General features: G+C 50.6%; 1 protein-coding gene and 1 long non-coding RNA gene across 5 annotated transcripts in view; one reads left to right on the top strand and one right to left on the bottom strand.

The window, feature by feature from the left end:
* Positions 1-15,527, bottom strand: part of MEAK7 (MTOR associated protein, eak-7 homolog) — a 62,811-nt gene extending 47,284 nt beyond the window's left edge. For 2 of the 4 annotated variants that reach the window (XM_055553960.1, XM_055553958.1), the window contains exon 1: positions 15,259-15,496. In XM_055553960.1, the coding sequence (XP_055409935.1) occupies positions 15,259-15,261 (3 nt within the window). In that variant the 5' untranslated portion in view covers positions 15,262-15,496. Of the gene's footprint in view, positions 1-15,258 lie in introns of all 4 variants that reach the window. The other 2 variants (XM_055553957.1, XM_055553959.1) reach the window with 2 other exon arrangements.
* LOC129632390 (uncharacterized) lies at positions 13,336-19,066 on the top strand. The gene is made up of 3 exons (XR_008704491.1): positions 13,336-14,608; positions 14,684-14,827; positions 18,751-19,066. It is a non-coding gene; the product is annotated as an uncharacterized LOC129632390 (long non-coding RNA).
* Positions 19,067-19,550: the final 484 nt, after the last annotated feature.

Raw genomic sequence — 19,550 nt, forward strand, 5'->3', positions numbered from 1 at the left:
GGTCCCCAGACCACACTTTCAGGAGCCCCGTTTTCGGCATGTCCCCTTCAGTGATTAGCCCTGACCCTCACAGCCCCCTCCCCAGGCTGACCCTGGCAGTGATGACAGGGGCAGGGGGGCAGGCTGCCCCCAGCCCTTGCAGCCTTGGGTGCAGAGAAGCATCTCAACCCCAGGCTGGGGGAGGTTCCCCTTTCTTGCTCACCGCCAAGCCTCCTCCTCGCCTCCCCGAAGTCATGCGGCCCAGGGCTCTGTCTCCCTCTTTTGTTCAGCCACACCAGCCAAGCTAATAAGTCAAAAGACTCCATGTCAATCACCCTCAGAAAGCACAGTCCGCCCTCGCCAGCCCTGCCAGTCCAAGAGGCTGCCCGGACCTTCTGGAACCTCCAGCTCCGGAAAGCCATGTGACACCCAGAGCGGGGGCGAAAGGCCCGAGCCCCAGCACATTCTCAGTGCAGGCCGAGGTCTGGGAGAACCGCGGGTGAGCTGCCTCCCGGGTCAGGACTGAGAGCTCCCCTGACGCACTCGCTTCTAATGGCATGAACCCCACCGTGGGCATGACAAACCCGCCCTTCCACAGCCCACAATGTGGGAAATGGAGAGACAGTGTCTGCAGCTTTTGAGGCTGAGCCATCAACGACCCGGGGGCTTTCCAGCGGTGCTCGCTCCAGGCTCAGAGAAACACAATTCCGCCTCGGAAGTCATATGGTGTGAATCGTAGATCCTTAGTTCTGAGGGAGAGACCCCAGCCCCTTGCTGAAGACCCAGGATTTCTCTGACTGCTCGGAGGAATCTTGCAGGGAGGACAAGCCCTGCTTTCTCAGATGGGAGAAACAGTGCCCAGAAAGGCCTAGGAACTTGCCCAACGTCACATAGCCGAGAGGGCAAGGCTAGAGCTAGACCTATGGTTCCAAGCAGAGCAGACTGCCAGTCTGGCCACCAAGGAACTGACCAAAAGAGTCTTCCAACAGAGCTCTGTTCTTTGTGCAAACATAGGTTTGTTGTTATTTTCAAATATAACAACACCAAGCCCAGGAATCGTGCTCACGACCTGCCCAGGTGCTGCTCTGGGCTCTTCAATGGCAGATTTATTTGATCATCTCCACAATTTCAGGAGGTAGGTTTGGGCATTAGCCAAGTACTACATCTGGGGAAATGGAGGTGCAGAAAGGCTAACAGACTTTCTGGAAATCACAGAAGGAGGTCGGACCTGGGATTTACACTCAGGCACCTGGTTCAGAATCGGTGAGCTTAACTGCTGCCCTCTGCCACAGAGGAAAGAAAGGAAACAGAGAAAAGGAAAAAGAAAAGAGAAGCAGGTTTGGCTCATGAACAGGATCAAAACTCACTGAATTTAATGGCAAAAATCCCCTTGACCAGTACCCATCGGACAGATTCTGTGATGCACCCACCATCCCCCAGAGAGGGCTGAGGAGCTGAGCTCTGCAGATTCTCTCACTGAGCAACCTGCACCAGCTCTTCAGCTGGCCTCAGTCTCCCCATCTGTAAAATGGACGTAATCCCTTGATCACAAGGGCTATGATGATAGTACAACAGGGCAGGGAGAGGAGAAAGGGTCACAAAGGATGGGACGGGTCAGGGAGGATGAGGGCTTAGGAGATGGACAGTAGGGAGAGAGGGCGGGTCAGGCCACTCTGCGAGACAGTGTGGTCACGTCCCAGCAACACCAGCACGGCCTGAGAGTCTGTTAGGAGTATGGAACCCCAGCACCCACACCCGCCCCAGACTCCAGAGTCCACATTTTAACAAGATCCTCCAGGGAATTTGTACGCACATTAAATTTTGAAAAGCCCTGCCCTGCCTCTCTTCTTTCTTTTTTTTTTTATTTTATTTTTGGCCCTTCCACGCGGCATATGGGATCTTGGTTCCCCGATGAGGAATTGAACCTGTGCCCCCTGCAATGGAAACGGAGTCCTGACCATTGGACCACCAGGGAAGTCTTTTTTTTTTTTTTTTTGGCCACTTCACAGGATTCTTGTTTGGAGTGAATGAAATGTAAAGTTCCTGGTACATTATTGACTTTAATAAAGACTAGTTCCTCCTCCCCCAGCATATGATCACGATGACCCTGGGAAGGCAGCAGTTAACAACGGTTGCCCAACGCCTGCACTTTATAGACACAATTTCATTTCAGCCTCAGTGTCTCTCAGGGTGAAGTAGAAACCACAGTCACCATGTTACAGATGACGAAACAGACACTCAGAGAGGGCCTGTGAAGCCCCAGTCACTGTGACTGAGGAAAGCTGGGGCAGGGGGAGGGGCCCGAGTCGTCTGATGCCCCGGCCCTTGTGCTAACCACTACGCTCTCCTGCTATGTCACTCTGCCTGCCCGTTTTAGACCCTGGATTTGTCTGCTGCCTTTCAAAGAGGACCCCCAGGCCCACTCCCACTCCCTCCCTCCGCCATCCTTGGCTTCCATGGGCCAGGCCAGGGGGAATCTCCTGGGTGAGCACAGCCCCCTGGGGACTAGTTGGGAAACTCTGGAGAAACAGCTGTCCCAGCAGACAAGCCAGAACTGGAACAAAGAAACAAAAATTTACTGACTTGCAAATGTATGAGCAATCTGGGCTGCTGGGTTTGCATTGTTGACACCATGGCTTTCTGCCTGCTGAAGTCACTCTGCTCTGATCCTCTCACTCAGGGGCGCAAACAGGACAGTGAATGTGATGCGAGCAGTGACGTTTCCAGAAAAGAATGGCCAGTCCCGCCTCTGCATTCCTGAAAGGAATTCCCCCGGAGCCACTGAGGACCCGGGTACTGTCTCTGGAAGCATCCTCCTGGGCTGCTCACAACCTCCTCTTCTATTCGAGAGTTCTAGCTGCAAAGCACCTTTGGTTCCCTTCCAGGGGGTGAGGCCCCGCTCCAGGACACCGCGTCATTTCCTGGCTGCCGTGGCAGGAGGAGAGGCGGGCGTGGGTTCCAACCATCTCCTCATCGGAGGGAGGTCGGAGCCAAGGGCCAAGGGCAGGAAGGAAGCCGCCCAGCTGAGCAGCTGCTGGAAACATCCATGCAGATGCTGCTCTTAGAACGTGATCTTGTTGCTGAAATAACACCATGGCTGTGCATTCATCTGACAAAATCTTAAAGACTATTTGTTCGTTCCATGCGAAAGTAACATAACTACCTGCCAGAAACTTAAAGCAAGAAATCACACACACCCATGCTGGCGGGGGTTCCTGGGCCACGCCCACATTCAGAGACTCCGTGGAAGAACTGAGCAATTTCCACAGTGAAGATGGGTTAACAGCATCAGAGTCAGGACACAGAGCCAGGTCAGAAGGGTAAGACCCTCAGCCAGATGTTATTGTCTGAATGTTCGTGTCCCTTCAAATTTCATATGGTGAAGCCTTCACCTCCAAACGTGATGGCAGTTGGAGATGGGCCTTTAGGGGTGTAATGGGATGGGAATACTTGAACTCATGATGGAGAATGAGAAGAGGATTCAGTTCATCCCTTGGTTACTTAAACACGGCAGCAGGCACCAAAGGACAGGTGTGCGGCCGCATCCCTGAGAGGTTCCCATGGGGCTTTGCAGCCCCGCTCTCCGCACTGGGCGAAGGGGACGTGCTCCCTCTTTGCTCTGATCTGGTCCAGGCTCCCCTCTTCACTGCCATGAGCTTTGGTGACCCCCGTGTGAGGTCCGTGGGCTGCACTGCTCTGCCCTCGGTGTCTTCCTCCCCCTGGACCTCGGGCTCTGTCTCCACTCACCCAGCGGTAGGGAATTTAAAGGAGTCTGTTCCCAACTCCCAGCCCACCCCAGGGCTCCCTGCTAGACGTCGGCCCTGGGAATGTCTTCCTTTTATTCCTGGGGTTTTTTCTGTCCATTCTGGTTTCCCAGCCTATGGCTGCCTTCTTCGATGCAGCTCTGGGAAGGATTTTCTAACACCTTTTGTTCAGGTAGGAAGGCCACCTTTCCTGCTGGGTCCTGTCCGTCTTGCTCAACATTCTTTGGGTGGCAGGTAACATGAACCCAGGGCTGGCTCCCATGGGCCCACAAGCTGCACAGCCGCAGAGCCTGGCCTAGAAGCACCCCCTCACACTTGCTTTCCTGCTCTGCTGCTGTCCCCTTGAAATTCTTAATAACATCTGAACAAGGGGCCCTCCGGTTTCCTTACACTAAGACCCTGTGTTATGTGCCTGGTCCTGCATAAGGCCATTCTAGAACCCTGGATCATCAAAGGGAAGTTCACTGGAAGGCCAAAGGCATGCACGTGGTTGGGTCTCACGGTTCTGGAAGCAGGGCCTGGAAAACCAGGAGGAGATCTCTTCCTCTTTATCTCCACCCCTGGCCCAGCTGGCCCCTCGAGCTCCCCGTCTGCACTCCTGCTTAGCCTGTGAACAACACACACAGGACTGCTGGCCACGATTCCGCCTCCTCTGTTCCAGCATCAGCCCTGACGACATCTCACGGGCCAGAGACGCCTACCAGCCCAGCGTGGGTCAGGTGTCCAGCCCTCGTGCAACCAGTTCTGGCCTGCGGGTGGTGGGTGGGGCAGGGTCCCGCCGACGCGGCCTCCAGAAAGCAGCAGAGTCAGCAGTTGGCAAGAAACAAATGTGCCTTGAAACTCCCCGGGACAGGCGGTCCACAGCCCCCAGGCCACTTCAGCCTGGGGATCACGGCTTAAGAACGGTGCTCACTCTCCCATGAACCTCGCCTCTAGGCCGGAGCACCTCAAAGCCCATTTGGTGATTGATGGGCTGACCTCTGATCTTAAGTCCATCTCCAGCTGGGCTATTGATCGGGGAAAATCCTATCCCCTCTTGTCATCTCCTGTCTCCTTCAATTTAAAAACAAACCAAACTGAAATAAATAAACAAAACTTCACAAAGAGGCCAGGAGTGTGACGGACACACAGATCTGGGAAATGGCTGTTCTGGGAAAGAAGCTACACTCATACACACACAATAGAATGTGTATTTTCTAAGACGCTGTGAGCAAGCTATATATCTTGGGCCCTTCAAAGTCTGATCCTTAGTAACTCATCGAAAGCGTTCTCTGGGGTCACATTCTGAGTTCTGTGCAGGACAGATAGCGGCCGCCCCAGAGGAAGTTGATTAGAGTCCGGGAGATAAATCTTGTTGGCTTCCTTCCTCTCTGAGATGATTACAAGCAAAGTGCTCCCGCAGTCTCCTCTGGGAACAAAGGCCCTGTGTCCGGCAAGGCCCGCCCCGCCACCTGACCCCTCATGCATTATGAATTGTGACCTCATGATCATTTCATGGAGCTCAGCACCCTGAAGCGGAGCCCTCTTGGCCCAGCAGGCTGCCCCCACATCCCGGCGTCGCCCCCCACCAGCTCCTGGGGGCTAAGCCCCAGCCTAAACGCCAGCAGGGCCTTCTGCTGATGCTGCCCTGGCTGACGCCTGCGGATGCAAGGTCCCTTTTCTACAAAGCTCTTCCGCTTCCCCTGGATAAGCTGGCCCAGACCTGCGGGAGTCCAGACCTGCAGGAGGCCGGGTGCCCTAAGCGGGTAACAGGCACAGGTTTGGGGAACAGAAGCCACAGGCTTCAAACCTGCCCGATGCCCACTTTCCAGCTTCCACTCAGGAGGCTACTTCCTTGCTCCCTGCCTTCAGCTCCTTGTCTGCAAAAGGGGGTGACGACAATAATGCTGATTTCACGGGAACAGTGAGAGGCTCAGCGTGATCACATGTGTGAACTGCTCGGCAGAGAGCCTGGCCCCGGGGAGCAGGGGAGAAACTCCAGCCGGGGCCACTGCGGAATCTGTGAAAATGTGGAGCCCTTGTTCAAAAGGCAGAAAAAACCTTTTTCTCTTCTTCATCCTTCCCTTCTGTCTCAATCGGTCATGGTGTTCTTCATTCGCTATTTAATGACAGGCTCCCTCAGACAGAGCATGGTCACAGGACGAGTTGGTGGAGGGCAGTGGAGGTGACTGGGGGCTTGGGGAGGGGGGCAGTGAGCCAGTGACTCAAACTCATTCTGGGAAGCAGGGAGGTAGTGGCAGGCAGGTCCATCAAGCCCCAGCACATGCACTGTTATCCTATCACACATCACTTACAAAACACACACATAAAGATAATTAAGAATTTTGAGAAGCCTCCTGTAAGCACTAAATCCCAAGCCCAGGCCCCTCTGAGTGCAGGTCCATCTGCCTGGGAGGCCTGACTGCAGAGATGACTTCAGGTTATACATCACCCTGATTCTTGGATTCAAGAAGCCATTTATGGAATAAACACTTTTTAACCATTTGGGAGTAGTTACTAAAGCTGCAATGCTGGAGAAGACTCTTGAGAGTCCCTTGGATAACAAAGAGATCACACCAGTCAATCCTAAAGAAAATCAACCCTAAATGTTCATTGGAAGGACTGATGCTGAGGCTGAGGTTCCAATATTTTGACCACCTGATGTGAAGAGCCCACTCTTGGAAAAGAGCAGGATGCTGGGCAAAATTGAGGGCAGGAGGAGAAGGGGGTGACAGAGGATGAGATGGTTGGGTGGCATCATCGACTCAATGGACATGAGTTTGAGCAAACTCCAGGAAATAGTGAAAGACAGGGAAGCCTGGTGTGCTGCAGATCATGAGGTTGCAAAGAGTCAGTCACAACTGAGTGACTGAACAGCAACTAAAGCTTCACACAGACATACCACGGCCAGAAATTTCTCTCCTCTGTATATACCCAACAGGGATGCCTATGTGAGCGACAACTTGTGCATGAACGACAACTTGTGCTGCATTGTTCTTTGCAGCACTGCTCACAAGAGCCCTACGTGGAAATATGATAACCAAACGCCCACCAACTGTGAAATTCTTAAACAAATGTGGTCTTCCCAGGTGATGGAAGCCACACAGAAGGAAGAATGACAAGTATGACAATAGGGCTGGGTCTCAGACATAACTGTGGGGACGATTTAGGGGGTTAAGGAGACGACGCAGGCCCCTTCCGTGCAGCCCCCCAGATCCTAGATTTCCTTTGCCTTCTATCTCCTTACATGATTTCGTGACATTGAGACTATCTCTTGAGGACAATGGTGATGAAAGATACCCAGTGTGTTCAACCAGCCATTCCGTGTGGTGCTGAGGCATTCTCTCGGTGCTATCGGTGGACCTTGTTTGACTCCAACTAACACTGGATGAGAACCTACTGTGTGTTCAGTATTAGGGGACAAGGATGAGGATGTCCTTGTCCTCCAAGAGCTCAGGATCTGGGAACTTCCCAATCACCCCAGTGGTTAAGACTCCATCCTTCCACTACAGGGGGCGAGGGTTCAATCCCTGGCCCAGAAACGAGGATGCCTCGAGGCATGGCCAAAAAGTAAAATAAATAACATTTTTTAAAAATAAAAAAATTTTTTTAAAAAAAGAGCCCAAGATCTACAACATAGAAAATTCCAGGGGCTCAGAATCAGCAGGGCCTCAACCTACAATGGGCGTATTGACACACCAATACCAGATCCTGTCATTTCTATTTATCATATGGAAATAGTCACACGAACGCCAAGCTCAGCTCCAAGACAGCTCACTGCAGCATTGTTTAAAACAGTGAAAAGAATTAAACAACAAGGTCCTACTGTAAAGCACAAGGAACTGTATTCTATATCATGTGATAAATCATGATGGAAAAGACTATGACAAAAAATGTGTACATACATGTAACTGAATCATTCTGCCATACAGCAGAAAGTAACACCACCTTACAAATCAGCAATACTTCAATAAAATGTTTTAAAAGGCTAAAATGGTGAAAAATTTAAAATAACCTATGTTTCCAATGATGAGAGACTGGACCAGAGAAGGAAAAAGAAAATGAGGAACTACTGCAGAGCCACTGGAGATCATGCTGGAGAAAACTGTGGACATGCTCGCCAGGCCTGTGATGAGCAGAGACTGTACCTAACGTGGAAGCCCACAGGTGGGGCTGGAGAAGACCTAAGACTCCCGGATCAGAGACAAAGGACTTGACCTCTTACTGCAGCGGGCCTCCTGGCCCAGGTCCCGCGGGGTGACGTGAGGGGGCCCCAGAGGGTGCCGCACACACTGCCCATCCTCCCCTGCTGGGGAACCCTGAACTTAGGGCACCAGGGTCTCTTCTGGGGGGCAGGCAGCCTGCTGACCTCATCTTAGAGGGCGATTCTGTATTACACTGAGCAGAAACCAGTCTTGCCCTCTTGTTGAGGGGGAAGCAGCACGTTTAACCACCACTATACAAACACCCTTGAACAGAGAGTCCATGCTTCTGCCTGAAAACATGCAGAAACCCAAGAGGCCCACAGAGAACAGCTCCCAGTGACAGAGAAAAATGCAGGTCACTGCAAAACAGGTTACCAAACAGTCCCTCTGTTACGATGTTGAGTAAACACACACGCATGTTAGATAAGCACTGAGAGTGGACTGGCAAAATACACTCACAAATGGCTTTGGGTTGTTTGTTTGTTTAACAATTATTCTCTGATAGCTCAGCTGGTAAAGAATCCGCCTGCAATGCGGGAGACCTGGTGAGTTTGATCTCTGGGTTGGGAAGATGCCCTTGAGAAGGGAAAGGCTACCCGCTCCAGTATTCTGACCTGGAGAATTGCATGGACTGTATAGTCCATGGGATTGCAAAGAGTCAGACACAACTGAGAGACTTTCATACACATTTATTGGCTGTGCCGGGTCTTAGAGTGCAGTTGTGTGGGACCTTTAGTTGTGGCACGCGGGATTTTTGCGGGATTTTTTTAATTGCTTTAAATGCTGTGTTGGTTTCTGCTCTATCAGTCATAATTATATATATATATCCCCTCGCTCTTGAACCTTCCCCACCTCCCTCCACCCCACTTCTGTGGGTCATCACAGAGTACCAGGCTGGGCTCCCCGTGTTACACAACAACTTAGTTGTAGCATGCAAAGTCTTAGTGGCGGCACGTGGATCTAATTCTCTGACCAGGGGTGGAACCCAAGCCCCCTGCATTGGGAGCACAGACTCAGCTCCTGGACCACCAGGGAAGCCCCAATATATCATGCTCACAGAGGCTTCTGAGTATTCTCAAGTTTCTGTAATGAACAAACATTGGTTTTATATGCAGGAAAATACACCTAGAAATAGTTCTTATAGCTAAAAATAAACAGCTAGACCTTGCTATATGTTTACAAAATGCCAAACCCTGTTCTAAGCATATGACATGTGTCGCCTCATTCAATCCTCACAACAAACCATGAGGCAGACACTGTTTATTGCCCCCATTTTCCAGATAAAGCAAACTGAGACCTGGAGAAGTCACATGGTGGGAAATCAGAAGAACTAGGATTCTGGACCTGAGTAGAGCGGCCACAGACTTCATGCTCTTAAAACCACTTTCCTATATGCCTGGAATAAAGGCTTATTATTAAGAGGGAAAGCTCTCTTAGCAGCGGCCCTTGTATTCATAGATATAATGATAAATCTAAAAACAGAGACAGGAATTATTTTCTCTCCACTCGGAAAGTTAAATGAATCTAAAACCAGCCACAGGTGGACAGGAAGACGGTGTGGGGCGTGTGCTGTCGCTCAGTCGTGCCCGACTCTCTGCGACCCCATGGACCGTAGCCCGCCAGGCTCCTCTGTCCATGGGCTTCTCCAGGCAAGAACACTGGAGTGGGTTGCCATGCCCTCCTCCAGGGGATCTTCCCGACCCAGGGATCGAACTCATGTCTTCCCTGTCTTCGGCATTGCAGGAGGATTCTTTACCCACTGAAGCCACCTGGGAAGCCCAAGGAACACCGTGTAATAACATGCAAATGCTTATGACTGAGTCAAAAAGGCAGAATATATAATTTATGCAGAGCAATTCTGCACATGTGTAAGAAAATAAACACACACACATATTCAGAGGAGGAGGAAAGCACCAGAACACGGTGCACAAAGATGTCACCATGCTTGCTTCAGGGGTGAACCCTCAGGGGTATTTTTTTCTCCTTTTCCTGAATTTTCTTTTATAATGAAAGGTGTTATAAAAATTTAAGAAGCAAGACAAAAACACCAACGAAGCTAATCTCAGACCGTGAGGGCTAATTCAGACTGTCAAGTTCAACCCAGCCATAGTTTATGAACTGGCTGCCAGCTGGCCTAATCTGCCTGAAGAATGTTTTACTTGGCTGAATCCTTGTTTAAACAAATATTCATTGCTTTCTGTCACTATAAAGTAGGGAGATTTCACACCAAATTCAGCTTTCTCTGAATGTCTGCCTCCCTATGACACAGCAATTCCACCCCTGTAATTTGATAGAGATGTGTTCGTCTGTACCCCAAAAGGCACCAACTAAAATGTTCATAGCAGCTCTCTTATTATTAGCCTCACACACACAAAACCACCCAAATGCCCATCACAGTGCAATGACTCAATCGATTGTGGTATGTTCATATCATGAAATATGGTAATGAAGTTGCGAGTGAATGGTTTTCAGCTGAGCCCCACACTTGTCTGGATTTCAGACATAATGTGGGGTAAAGAAGCCAGACACAGAAGTACACCACGGGGACTTCCCTGGCAGTCCAGCGGTTAAGACTCGGTGTCTCCAATGCCCGGGGTGCAGGTTCAAGCCCTGGTTGGGGAGCTAAAATCCCACGTGCCTAGCAGCCAAAAACACCAACACGTGAAAGAAACAATATTGGAACAAGTTCAATAAAGACTTTGAAACTGGTCCACATTTTAAAAACAAAACAGGAAGTATACCCTGGATGTAAAGTGTTGATACTATGCAAACCAGCAGAGCTGATGTCCAGGGTTAGAAGTTGGGACAGCGGCCCCCTCTGGGGGTGGGGGGTGGGGAGACACCAAGGCAGTGATGGTGGGAGGTTGGGAGGAAAGTGGGACTTCAGGGCAGGTGTGCCCTGCTTCTGATGTGGGTGCGGAACTGTGTGTTCAGTCCTCAGAGGTCCATCTAACTGGACACTTGAACACCTTTTGCGGGGCATGAATGTTGTACGTTAGCGTGAAAAACTTTAAAATGACAAAAGCGAATACAGTAAAATCTTAACACGAGACAAAATACAAAGCTCTGGTTTCTCTGGACAAATGAACAGCCCCAGAAAGACGAGCCCTCATTCCCACGCAGTCAGCCGGGGTGTGACCCCCCTGTCTCAGCCACCCCTTGGTGGACTCTGAGAACCTCTCAGTTCTGAGGTGTGGGAGCTGAGACTCGGAAGCGGCCTACTGAGTCACACACAGATGCGGACGGGAGACTGGAGGCTGGCACCCCGGTTTCTGGGCCCTCAGGACATCATCCCATGCAGGATAGGTTAACTGCATCTGAGCAGGAAGGAGGCCATGCCACTATCGGGGTTAACACTGCATTTGGGCTATGAGTGCAGGAGAGAGGCCAGCGGTCCGAACCCTCTGGATTCTCACTACACTGACTGACTGGAAGAAGACAGTGCCTCAAGTGTGGCAGCTCTCAATTTTTCTCTCAATTTTAAAAAAATTGGGGAAAGGGTACTGAGTGCCTTGTGAGGCCCAAGCTAAGGGGTGACTCTGCTGGGAGCTGGAGCATTAGGAACCCACCCCAGGATCCGGGGGACCTGTGGGCGTCGATGCAGGCAGGTGTCCCGTGGGCCAGAAAAATCACTGTGACACAGAAATGTTAAGTCTTGGGGTCAGATCCTTCCCCAAACTGTATCCACACATTGCCAGCAATTCCATGGGGCAACTTCTGGGAGAAGGAAAATGGGGCTTAAAATCTTTTCCCCAGGACTTCCCTAGTAGCTCAGTGGTAAAGAATCTGCCCGCCAATGCAAGAGACATGGGTTCGATCCCTGATCTAGGAAGATTCCACATGCCATGGAGCAATGAAGCCCATGGCCACAACTGCTAAGCCTGTCCTCTAGAGCCTGGAATTGCTACTGAGCTCACTCAAGCCCACATGCCCTAGAGCCTGTGCTCCGCAACCAGAGAAGCCACGGCAATGAGAAGCCCGAGCTCCGCAACTAGAGAGTAGCCCCCGCTCACGGGAACTAGAGATAACCCCAAGCAGCAACGAAGATACCCAGCAAAGCCAAAAAAAAAAAAAAAAAAAAAAAATCCATGTTTCCACTGCAAGGGGGGCTCGGGTTCAATCCCTGATTAGGGAACTAAGATCCTGCGTGCCACTCAGCATGGCAAAAAAATAAAACAAAAATCTTCTCTCCAACCTGATGCCTGAAAGTCCAGTATGTAAGTCTCCAGCCGTGTCATCCCCTGGAAGGACACTGCTCTGCTGCTCTCGGTCCTTGGTCCTCACCCTGGAGGAAGGTGCAGAGAGCAAGTGTTCTATGGTGGGGGTCACACACCTGGGATCCAGGGGCAGGGAAGACATGGGTCCCCTCCATGAACCCCTGTTAGAGGAGGTCCTCGTCCTCCAGAGAGGGCACTGGATGGACAGAGAATCATAACAGAGTTGTGGACAGATGTCCCGGCACATGAGTGGGAAGAGAGCTCAAGTGGCTTAGCCTCACTAAGCCTCTGTTCCCTTGCCTGCAAAGTGGGGCTAACAACGAGCGTCCTCTGAAGAGGATGGGCATGAAGACAGATGAGAAAGTCAGGTCAACCACTAAGCTCAGTGCCTGGCAGGCAGTAGGTGCTTAATAAATGCCAGCTGGGGAGGAGGAGTCTGGCCTGGGAATTCTCACCAGCTGAATAGGAAACCGAATCCCCCTAAAACCAAATTCTCTTACCGATTCATGATTAATCTCTCTCTCCAAAACATTACTCCCTTTCTTGTCCCCTTTGACCTTAATTCTGTGCTAACTGAACACTAATCGACTAGAATCAGATGACTAAGATTGCTGTTGCCGATAACATCGACAATGTACTAAAAACGCTACATAGATATCATCATAAATGTACAAACTCGGGTTGTTTATCCAGGGCAAAATGAACTCACAGGACCCCCACCCTCCAGCCCCCAGCCAGGAACCACGTGGCCAGAGACTCATAAACCAGAGATATCCTGATTCCCGAAGCTATGATTAAGAAAATGTCACAGAAATGTCACAGTTCAGTTCAGTCGCTCAGTCCTGTCTGACTCTTTGTGACCCCATGGACAGCAGCACACCAGGCTTCTCTGTCCATCACCAACTCCCGGAGTTTACTCAAACTCATGTCCACTGTGTCAGTGATGCCATCCAAACATCTCATTCCTGTCACCCCCTTCTCCTCCCATGTTCAATCTTTCCCAGCATCAGGGTCTTTTCAAATGAGTCAGTTCTTCGCATCAGAAGATGCAAAGTATTGGAATTTCGAAGTATTGAAATTCCAAAGTATTGGAATTTCAGCCTCAGCATCAGTCCTTCCAATGAACATTCAGTACTGATTTCCTTTAGGATGGACTGCTTGGATCTCCTTGCTGTTCAAGGGACTCTCAAGAGTCTTCTTCAACACCACAGTTCAAAAGCACCAAATCTTTGGCACTCAGCTTTCTTTATAGTCCAAATCCCACATCCATACATGACTACTGGAAAAACCATAGCTTTGACTAGACAGACCTCTGTTGGCAAAGTAACATCTCTGCTTCTTAATATGCTGTCTAGGTTGGGCATAGCTTTTCTTCCAAGGAACAAGTGTCTTTTAATTTCATGGCTGCAGTCACCATTTGCAGTGATTTTGGAGCCCCCAAAAATAAAGTCTCTCACTGTTTCCACTGTCTCCCATCTATTTGTCATAAAGTGATGGGGCCAGATGCCATGATCTTAGTTGTTTGAATGTTGAGTTTTAAGCAAACTTTTTCACTCTCCTCTTTCACTTTCATCAAGAGGCTCTTTAGTTTTTCACTTTCTGCCATAAGGGTGGTGTCATCTGCATATCTGAGGTTATTGAGATTTCTCCCGACAATCTTGATTCCAGCTTGTGTTTCATCCAGCCCAATGTTTCTCATGATGTACTCTGCATATAAGTTAAATAAGCAGGGTGACAATATATAGCCTTGACGTACTACTTTCCTGGTTTGGAATCAGTCTGTTGTTCCATGTCCTGTTCTAACTGTTGCTTCTTGACCTTCATACAGGTTTCTCAAGAGGCAGGTCAGGTGGTCGGTATTCCCATCTCTTTAAGAATTTTCCACAGTTTGTTGTGATGAAACGTCACAAGATGATAATTAAGCCCAGATTCTTTATTTTTGGCCTTAAAACACACCCAATTCAAACACCAAGTCTCACTGGATCTGAGGCTCATCTCTAGTCCCTCGCTGGGCATCCTGCAATAAATAAACCTTACTCTGCTGCAGACTGTCAATGCCAGGGTTTGGTTTTCTGTGCCTCGGGCACGTGAGCCCTTTGCTGGCTTACAAGCGGTGGTTTAGTCACTAAGTCATGTCTGACTCCTGTGACCCTGTGGACTGTAGCCTGGCCTCTGTCCATGGGATTTCCCAGGCAAGATTACTGGAGTGGATTGCCATTTCCTTCTCCAGGGGATCTTCCTGACCCAGGTCTCCTGCCTTGCATGCAATTTCTTTACTAACTGAGCCACCTGGGAAGCCCTAGGCTTACAAGTATTATGGGTCAAAGGTTGGCAACTGGCTTCGCCCTCATCCCTACCAGCTGGAACCAATCTCCTGGCCTGTAACAAGGGCTAGAACCTTGCTGTTTATCTCCCTGGTGTGCCCCCAGCACCTAGGATACTATCTGCACAAGGCTGACACTCCGTAAGTATTTGGTGACTGGATGAATCAATGCACCTAATTTTAAGGCTAACTCAAATGCCCTCTCCTCTCTGGCAGGTTCCTGCCCTGGGCTCCTGGGCTCCTCACACCCCCACACCAGGATCACCCCCACATCAGCCTCATGACGGCCTGTTTTCTCATCAGTCAATACTCTCAGGAATGAATACATGAATGGAATGAGTTACGAGAGTGAAGGAGAAGGTGAGTGATTAGCTGATAACCCGACGTGCTGAGCCTCTGCTCCTTCCTTCCTGGTTCCTCACTTGGTTCAGGATGCAGAGAAAACACCCAGGCAGGTCCTCTCTGTGCCCCTCGGTTTGGTGGGGATTGTTCTGGCTCACAGGGACCTTCTAAAAAGTGAACAGGAGGCGCTCTTTCCTGGGCCCAACAGGTGGGGCACCGCGGGGGGAGGGGGGCAGAAAGGCTGATAGGGTATCAGCAAAGAGTTCATTATCCTTACGCAAGAAGCTCCCTGAGGCCTCCATTCCTAAACTTCAGGCTATGGGTGGAGTCCTAACAAGGAGTCTGCAATCCACTAGGGAACAGAATTTTAAAATGCCTCCAAAGTATATTTGCTCTTCCACAAAGTCACGTCAACGAAGTTTTAAGGAATAAAACACATGCTCCCTTACCATTGGCGTCTTAAATCTGCAGTGGCTTTTTGGCCTTAGGCATTTTCTGTATCACTATGTGATGGAAGGCATGGGTAGGAGGCTCTATCCTGGAGCTCACCCACGCACTGCAGCTCCCTGCAAAGCTGGCCCCCAGCCCCTCCAGCACGGACCCAGGATTCCTTGTTTGCACCTTGCAAGTCATCTGCTCAATCACTTGAAGGTGATTGGACCAGGAGTGGTCACCTGATTTCATCTGGGCCAATCAGGTTCTTCCCCTGAGCATATGCTTACCATATTGTGCCTCGGATTTGCAATTCATAATTTTAGGCGCTGGGGGCAGCTGTAGGCCACGTGGGCAGAGGAGAGTAAGTAGATTGGCAGTGAGAGGGTGGAGAAGGGATGCATCTGGTTCCGACTCTCTCCTGAGGCACTGCTGCCCTTGGTCACTTCCAATAAATTCCCTTCATTTCCTGTTGGGAGCCAGATGGCTCCCAACAGCTCCAACACCTGCACTCACACTTTCTACACTTGCCTGAGGCAGGGGGCTTGTATTTGAAAGTGTTCAGAACTAATGGTCTGCATAGAACCGCAAACTTCTGTCATTAAAATAATTATATGTTAAAGCAATATCAGAGGAGATCTGGCTTCTCTTCAAAATAAGATTTTTGAAAAATAAATTAGGAAAGGGCAGATTTTATCCTTCCTTCTGAAGATCTTGTTTCATTAGCTTCTTTGTTTTCAAAGTCAACCAGCAGCTTCCTTTAATTGGGCAGGTATCGCTAATAAAACCTCAAGAGCAGCTGGGTCCTTGTGGCCCCTCCAATTTGCCAGCGGATCTTGTTACTTGTTCAAGGTGCTTATGTTCAGGAAGAATCTGAGACCCTGTAATAGAGATCTTGGAAGGGGTGGTGAGGCGGAAGAAGGTGGGGGCCGGACAGATGTCGGGATGGGTGAACTGTGGTCAGCAGTTTGCTATGGGACCCTGGAGGGCGTTCTCAGGCTCTGCACCTCTTTTGTGAAATGAGGGATTGGACTCAGAGGTACTCAGCTCCTTCCCATGGGGCTCCGTAGGCCCAGGGAGGACCATCCTCACCCATGGGCTCGTCGTGGGCACCCACAGGCAGCCCTCACCCCCTCACAGCCTGGAGGACCAAAGGGCAAAGAGCCCTGCCTTGGGTCCTGCCCCCAAGATGCCCCTTGCTCACCAAAGCCATGACCTGTGACCACTTATGAAGGCAGCTGTCCCCATCACTCCCTAGACAACCTAGAGCTTTTAAAATGTGGATTAATTCCAAACCATTGAAACAGAAATTTCACACAAAATCTAGCTTTTTGACTCTTCTTGAAATATTTCGATGATCTGGCAGAACTGATCCACAGTCCCAACGTGGTGAAGTTTGCTGAGCTAGGTGGGGCTGTCACTTTGGACGAAGCACATGCTCTGCACAGCCCCTAGTCCCCACAGGGCACAGGGGGAGCGGGCAGTGAATTGCCTGGGACATGGGCCTTCCAGTTTTAAACCTGGACCGTCCTGGGGCAGACGGGGCCGGGAGCCCAGACCATTTGCTCACTTTTGGTCCCTCTGGCCCCAGCATCATCGCATCAAGTTTGGGACCTTGTTAATAATATACTTGGGGAAAAAAGTGAAAGTGTTAATCGCTCAGTCATGTCTGACTCTTTGCGACCGACTCTTCACAGACTATAGCCCACCAGACTTCTCTGTCCATGGAATTCTCCAGACAAGAATACTGGAGTGGGTAGCCATTCCCTTCTGCAGGGACTCTTCCTGGCCCAAGTAGCGAACCCAGGCCCCCTGCACTGCAGGCAGATTCTTTCCCATCACATGTTAATGACATGCCCCCCCATTTATTTTGCCACTCCAGCCCCTGAGTCCCCTTTGCCTTTATCATGTGATGTCCCCATCTGTCCTTGACCACCAACACCTGCGTTTCTCTGTCCAGCAGCGTTCTTTGGCTAGGCCCCACTTTATCCACCTTGAAAGCTGGCCCACCAGATAGAGTGAAGGCAACCCTGAGCCAATGCCTGACCCTGGGTGGGAAGACACTCGGGTGCATCCTGGGGGCAGCCTGAGGTGGTCACAACCCCTCCCGTCACTGGCTCCTTCCCCTCCCTGTCTCACCCTCACTCTCCTGATCACTATCCAAGACCACCTGAACAAACCCCTTGCACTTGAGTCCTTGCTTCCGGTTCTCTTGGTTTGGGAACCCAAACTAAACCAGCCACAGAGTCTCCAGCACAGAGTCCAGCAGCAGAGACACTCAAAAACCATTTTTGAACAAACCACAAAAGAAGCAGTTTCCCCAGGGCTTGTGAAGCCTTCCTGCTGTGCGAGACACAGCACACTGTGGCCTAAGAGCGCAGCTTCAGAGTCAGACCTGGATTCTAGTTGCATTTGTGTCCCTTATTACCCCCTCTGAACCTCAGTACCCTCATCTGTGAAATGGAGATAATCACTACTCACCCCAAAGGGTGCTTATAAGAATGAGCCAGGTAAGGCAGGAATACTCATAGCACTGTCTGCATGAGGTGCCTGCGTGCTCAGCCGCTCAGTGGTGCCCGACTCTTTGTGACCCCAAGGACTGTAGCCCACCGGGCTCCTCTGTCCATGGGATTCTCCAGGCAGGAACACTGGAGTGGGTTGTCATTTCCCACTCTAGGGCATTTTCCTGACCCAGGGATCAAACCCACATCTCCTGCGTCTCCTGCATTGCAGGCAGATTTCTTTTACTGCTGAGCCACCAGGGAAGTCCAAAAACCAACCATGCTGCTGCTAAGTCGCTTTAGTCGTGTCCAACTCTGTGTGACCCCATAGACGGCAGCCCACCAGGCTCCGCCGTCCCTGGGATTCTCCAGGCAAGAACACTGGAGTGGGTTGCCATTTCCTTCTCCAATGCATGAAAGTGAAAAGTGAAAGTGAAGTCGCTCAGTCATGTCCGACCCTCAGCGACCCCATGGACTGCAGCCCACCAGGCTCCTCCGTCCATGGGATTTTCATAGACAGCAGTAAATAAATGGGTGTGGCCACATGTGACTCAAGGCTGTAGTTTGCCCATCCCTGCCTTAGAGTACAGAAATTAAGTCTGCTCATGTAAAGTATACAGTAAGATAAATAATAAATTAGAGCCTAAAAGAAAGGTATAGAATATTCTAGTCCTTTAGGAAAACCATCCTATGCCTGGAAAGTATTGTCTACTTTAAATGTATCTACACAGTCTCATTCATTTCTTACCCAAATGTGGTACTGACCCAGTGGTGTGTGCCCCATTGGCATTCCTGGTGTCTCGATCTAGCCTGACCCACAGGACCCCAAGCGGTCCCGTAGTGAGGCTGTCAGCACGCTGGGGGACTGATTCCTAGGCGCCCAGGCTCATGCTGCCTTGGGACACAAGAGGCTGAGTGTCCACACCAGGATGAGCCAGGCTCACCTTCAGTGAGCGCGCCTGATGGACAAGCTGAGCTGACTCAGAGTAAACTTCTCCCCGTGGCCAGTGCAGAAGCAGAGATCTGAGAGGAACCCGCGGAACATCCCAGAACAGATTCCGGATGTCAGGGAGAGAGCTAGCAGAGCAGTGCAGGTTTTACAGCCCAGCTCTGGAGGCCCACATTATGAATCTCCAGCAGGGGACGGCTAGACGTCAAGTGTGGACAGCTGGCCCACACTCAAAGCAGACGTCAGAGTGTGGACGAACCACCACCATGGTCGGCGATGGAGACGCTGTCCCTGTGTCTCCGTGGCAGCAGACCTCCCCTATCCTTCATATCCCAGCTAAGGCAGCTTTAGTGAAGCTCCCAGGGCATCACATGACTTTCCTACCAAGAGATCCTGCATTTGTAGTGGGTTTCCACGTTACGTGCAAAGCTTGGGAATCCCAAGACCTCACTTCTGACACCAACTGCACGTGGGAGTCCCCAAGATCAGCCTTCAGTTTCATAATTCAGGACGCATAGAATTCAGAAAAGCCATTTTACTTGCGGTTACAATTTGCTGCAGTGTTCAGCAAAGGGCAGAGTCCGGGAGAGACCAGGCATGACCAGGTGCACGCACCCCACTGCCCCTCCCAAGGGAGTCGGGTGGGCAGCACTTACTTCTTCCAGCACTGATGTGACCACATGCTCGGAAATACTGCCAAGCAAAGAAGCTCACCCAGCCTTGACGTCCAGAGTTTTTATCGGGGTTCAGGCACGTGGACTTGGCTGACTACACAAAAGATTGATTTCAACCTGCAACGTCTCCAGAGGCTGAGTGCAAGGCCCCCTCAGAAATCACACTGTCAGCACAGACCATCAGT

This window comes from Bubalus kerabau, chromosome 17 (assembly GCF_029407905.1).
Source record: "Bubalus kerabau isolate K-KA32 ecotype Philippines breed swamp buffalo chromosome 17, PCC_UOA_SB_1v2, whole genome shotgun sequence".
Lineage (NCBI taxonomy): Eukaryota > Metazoa > Chordata > Mammalia > Artiodactyla > Bovidae > Bubalus > Bubalus kerabau.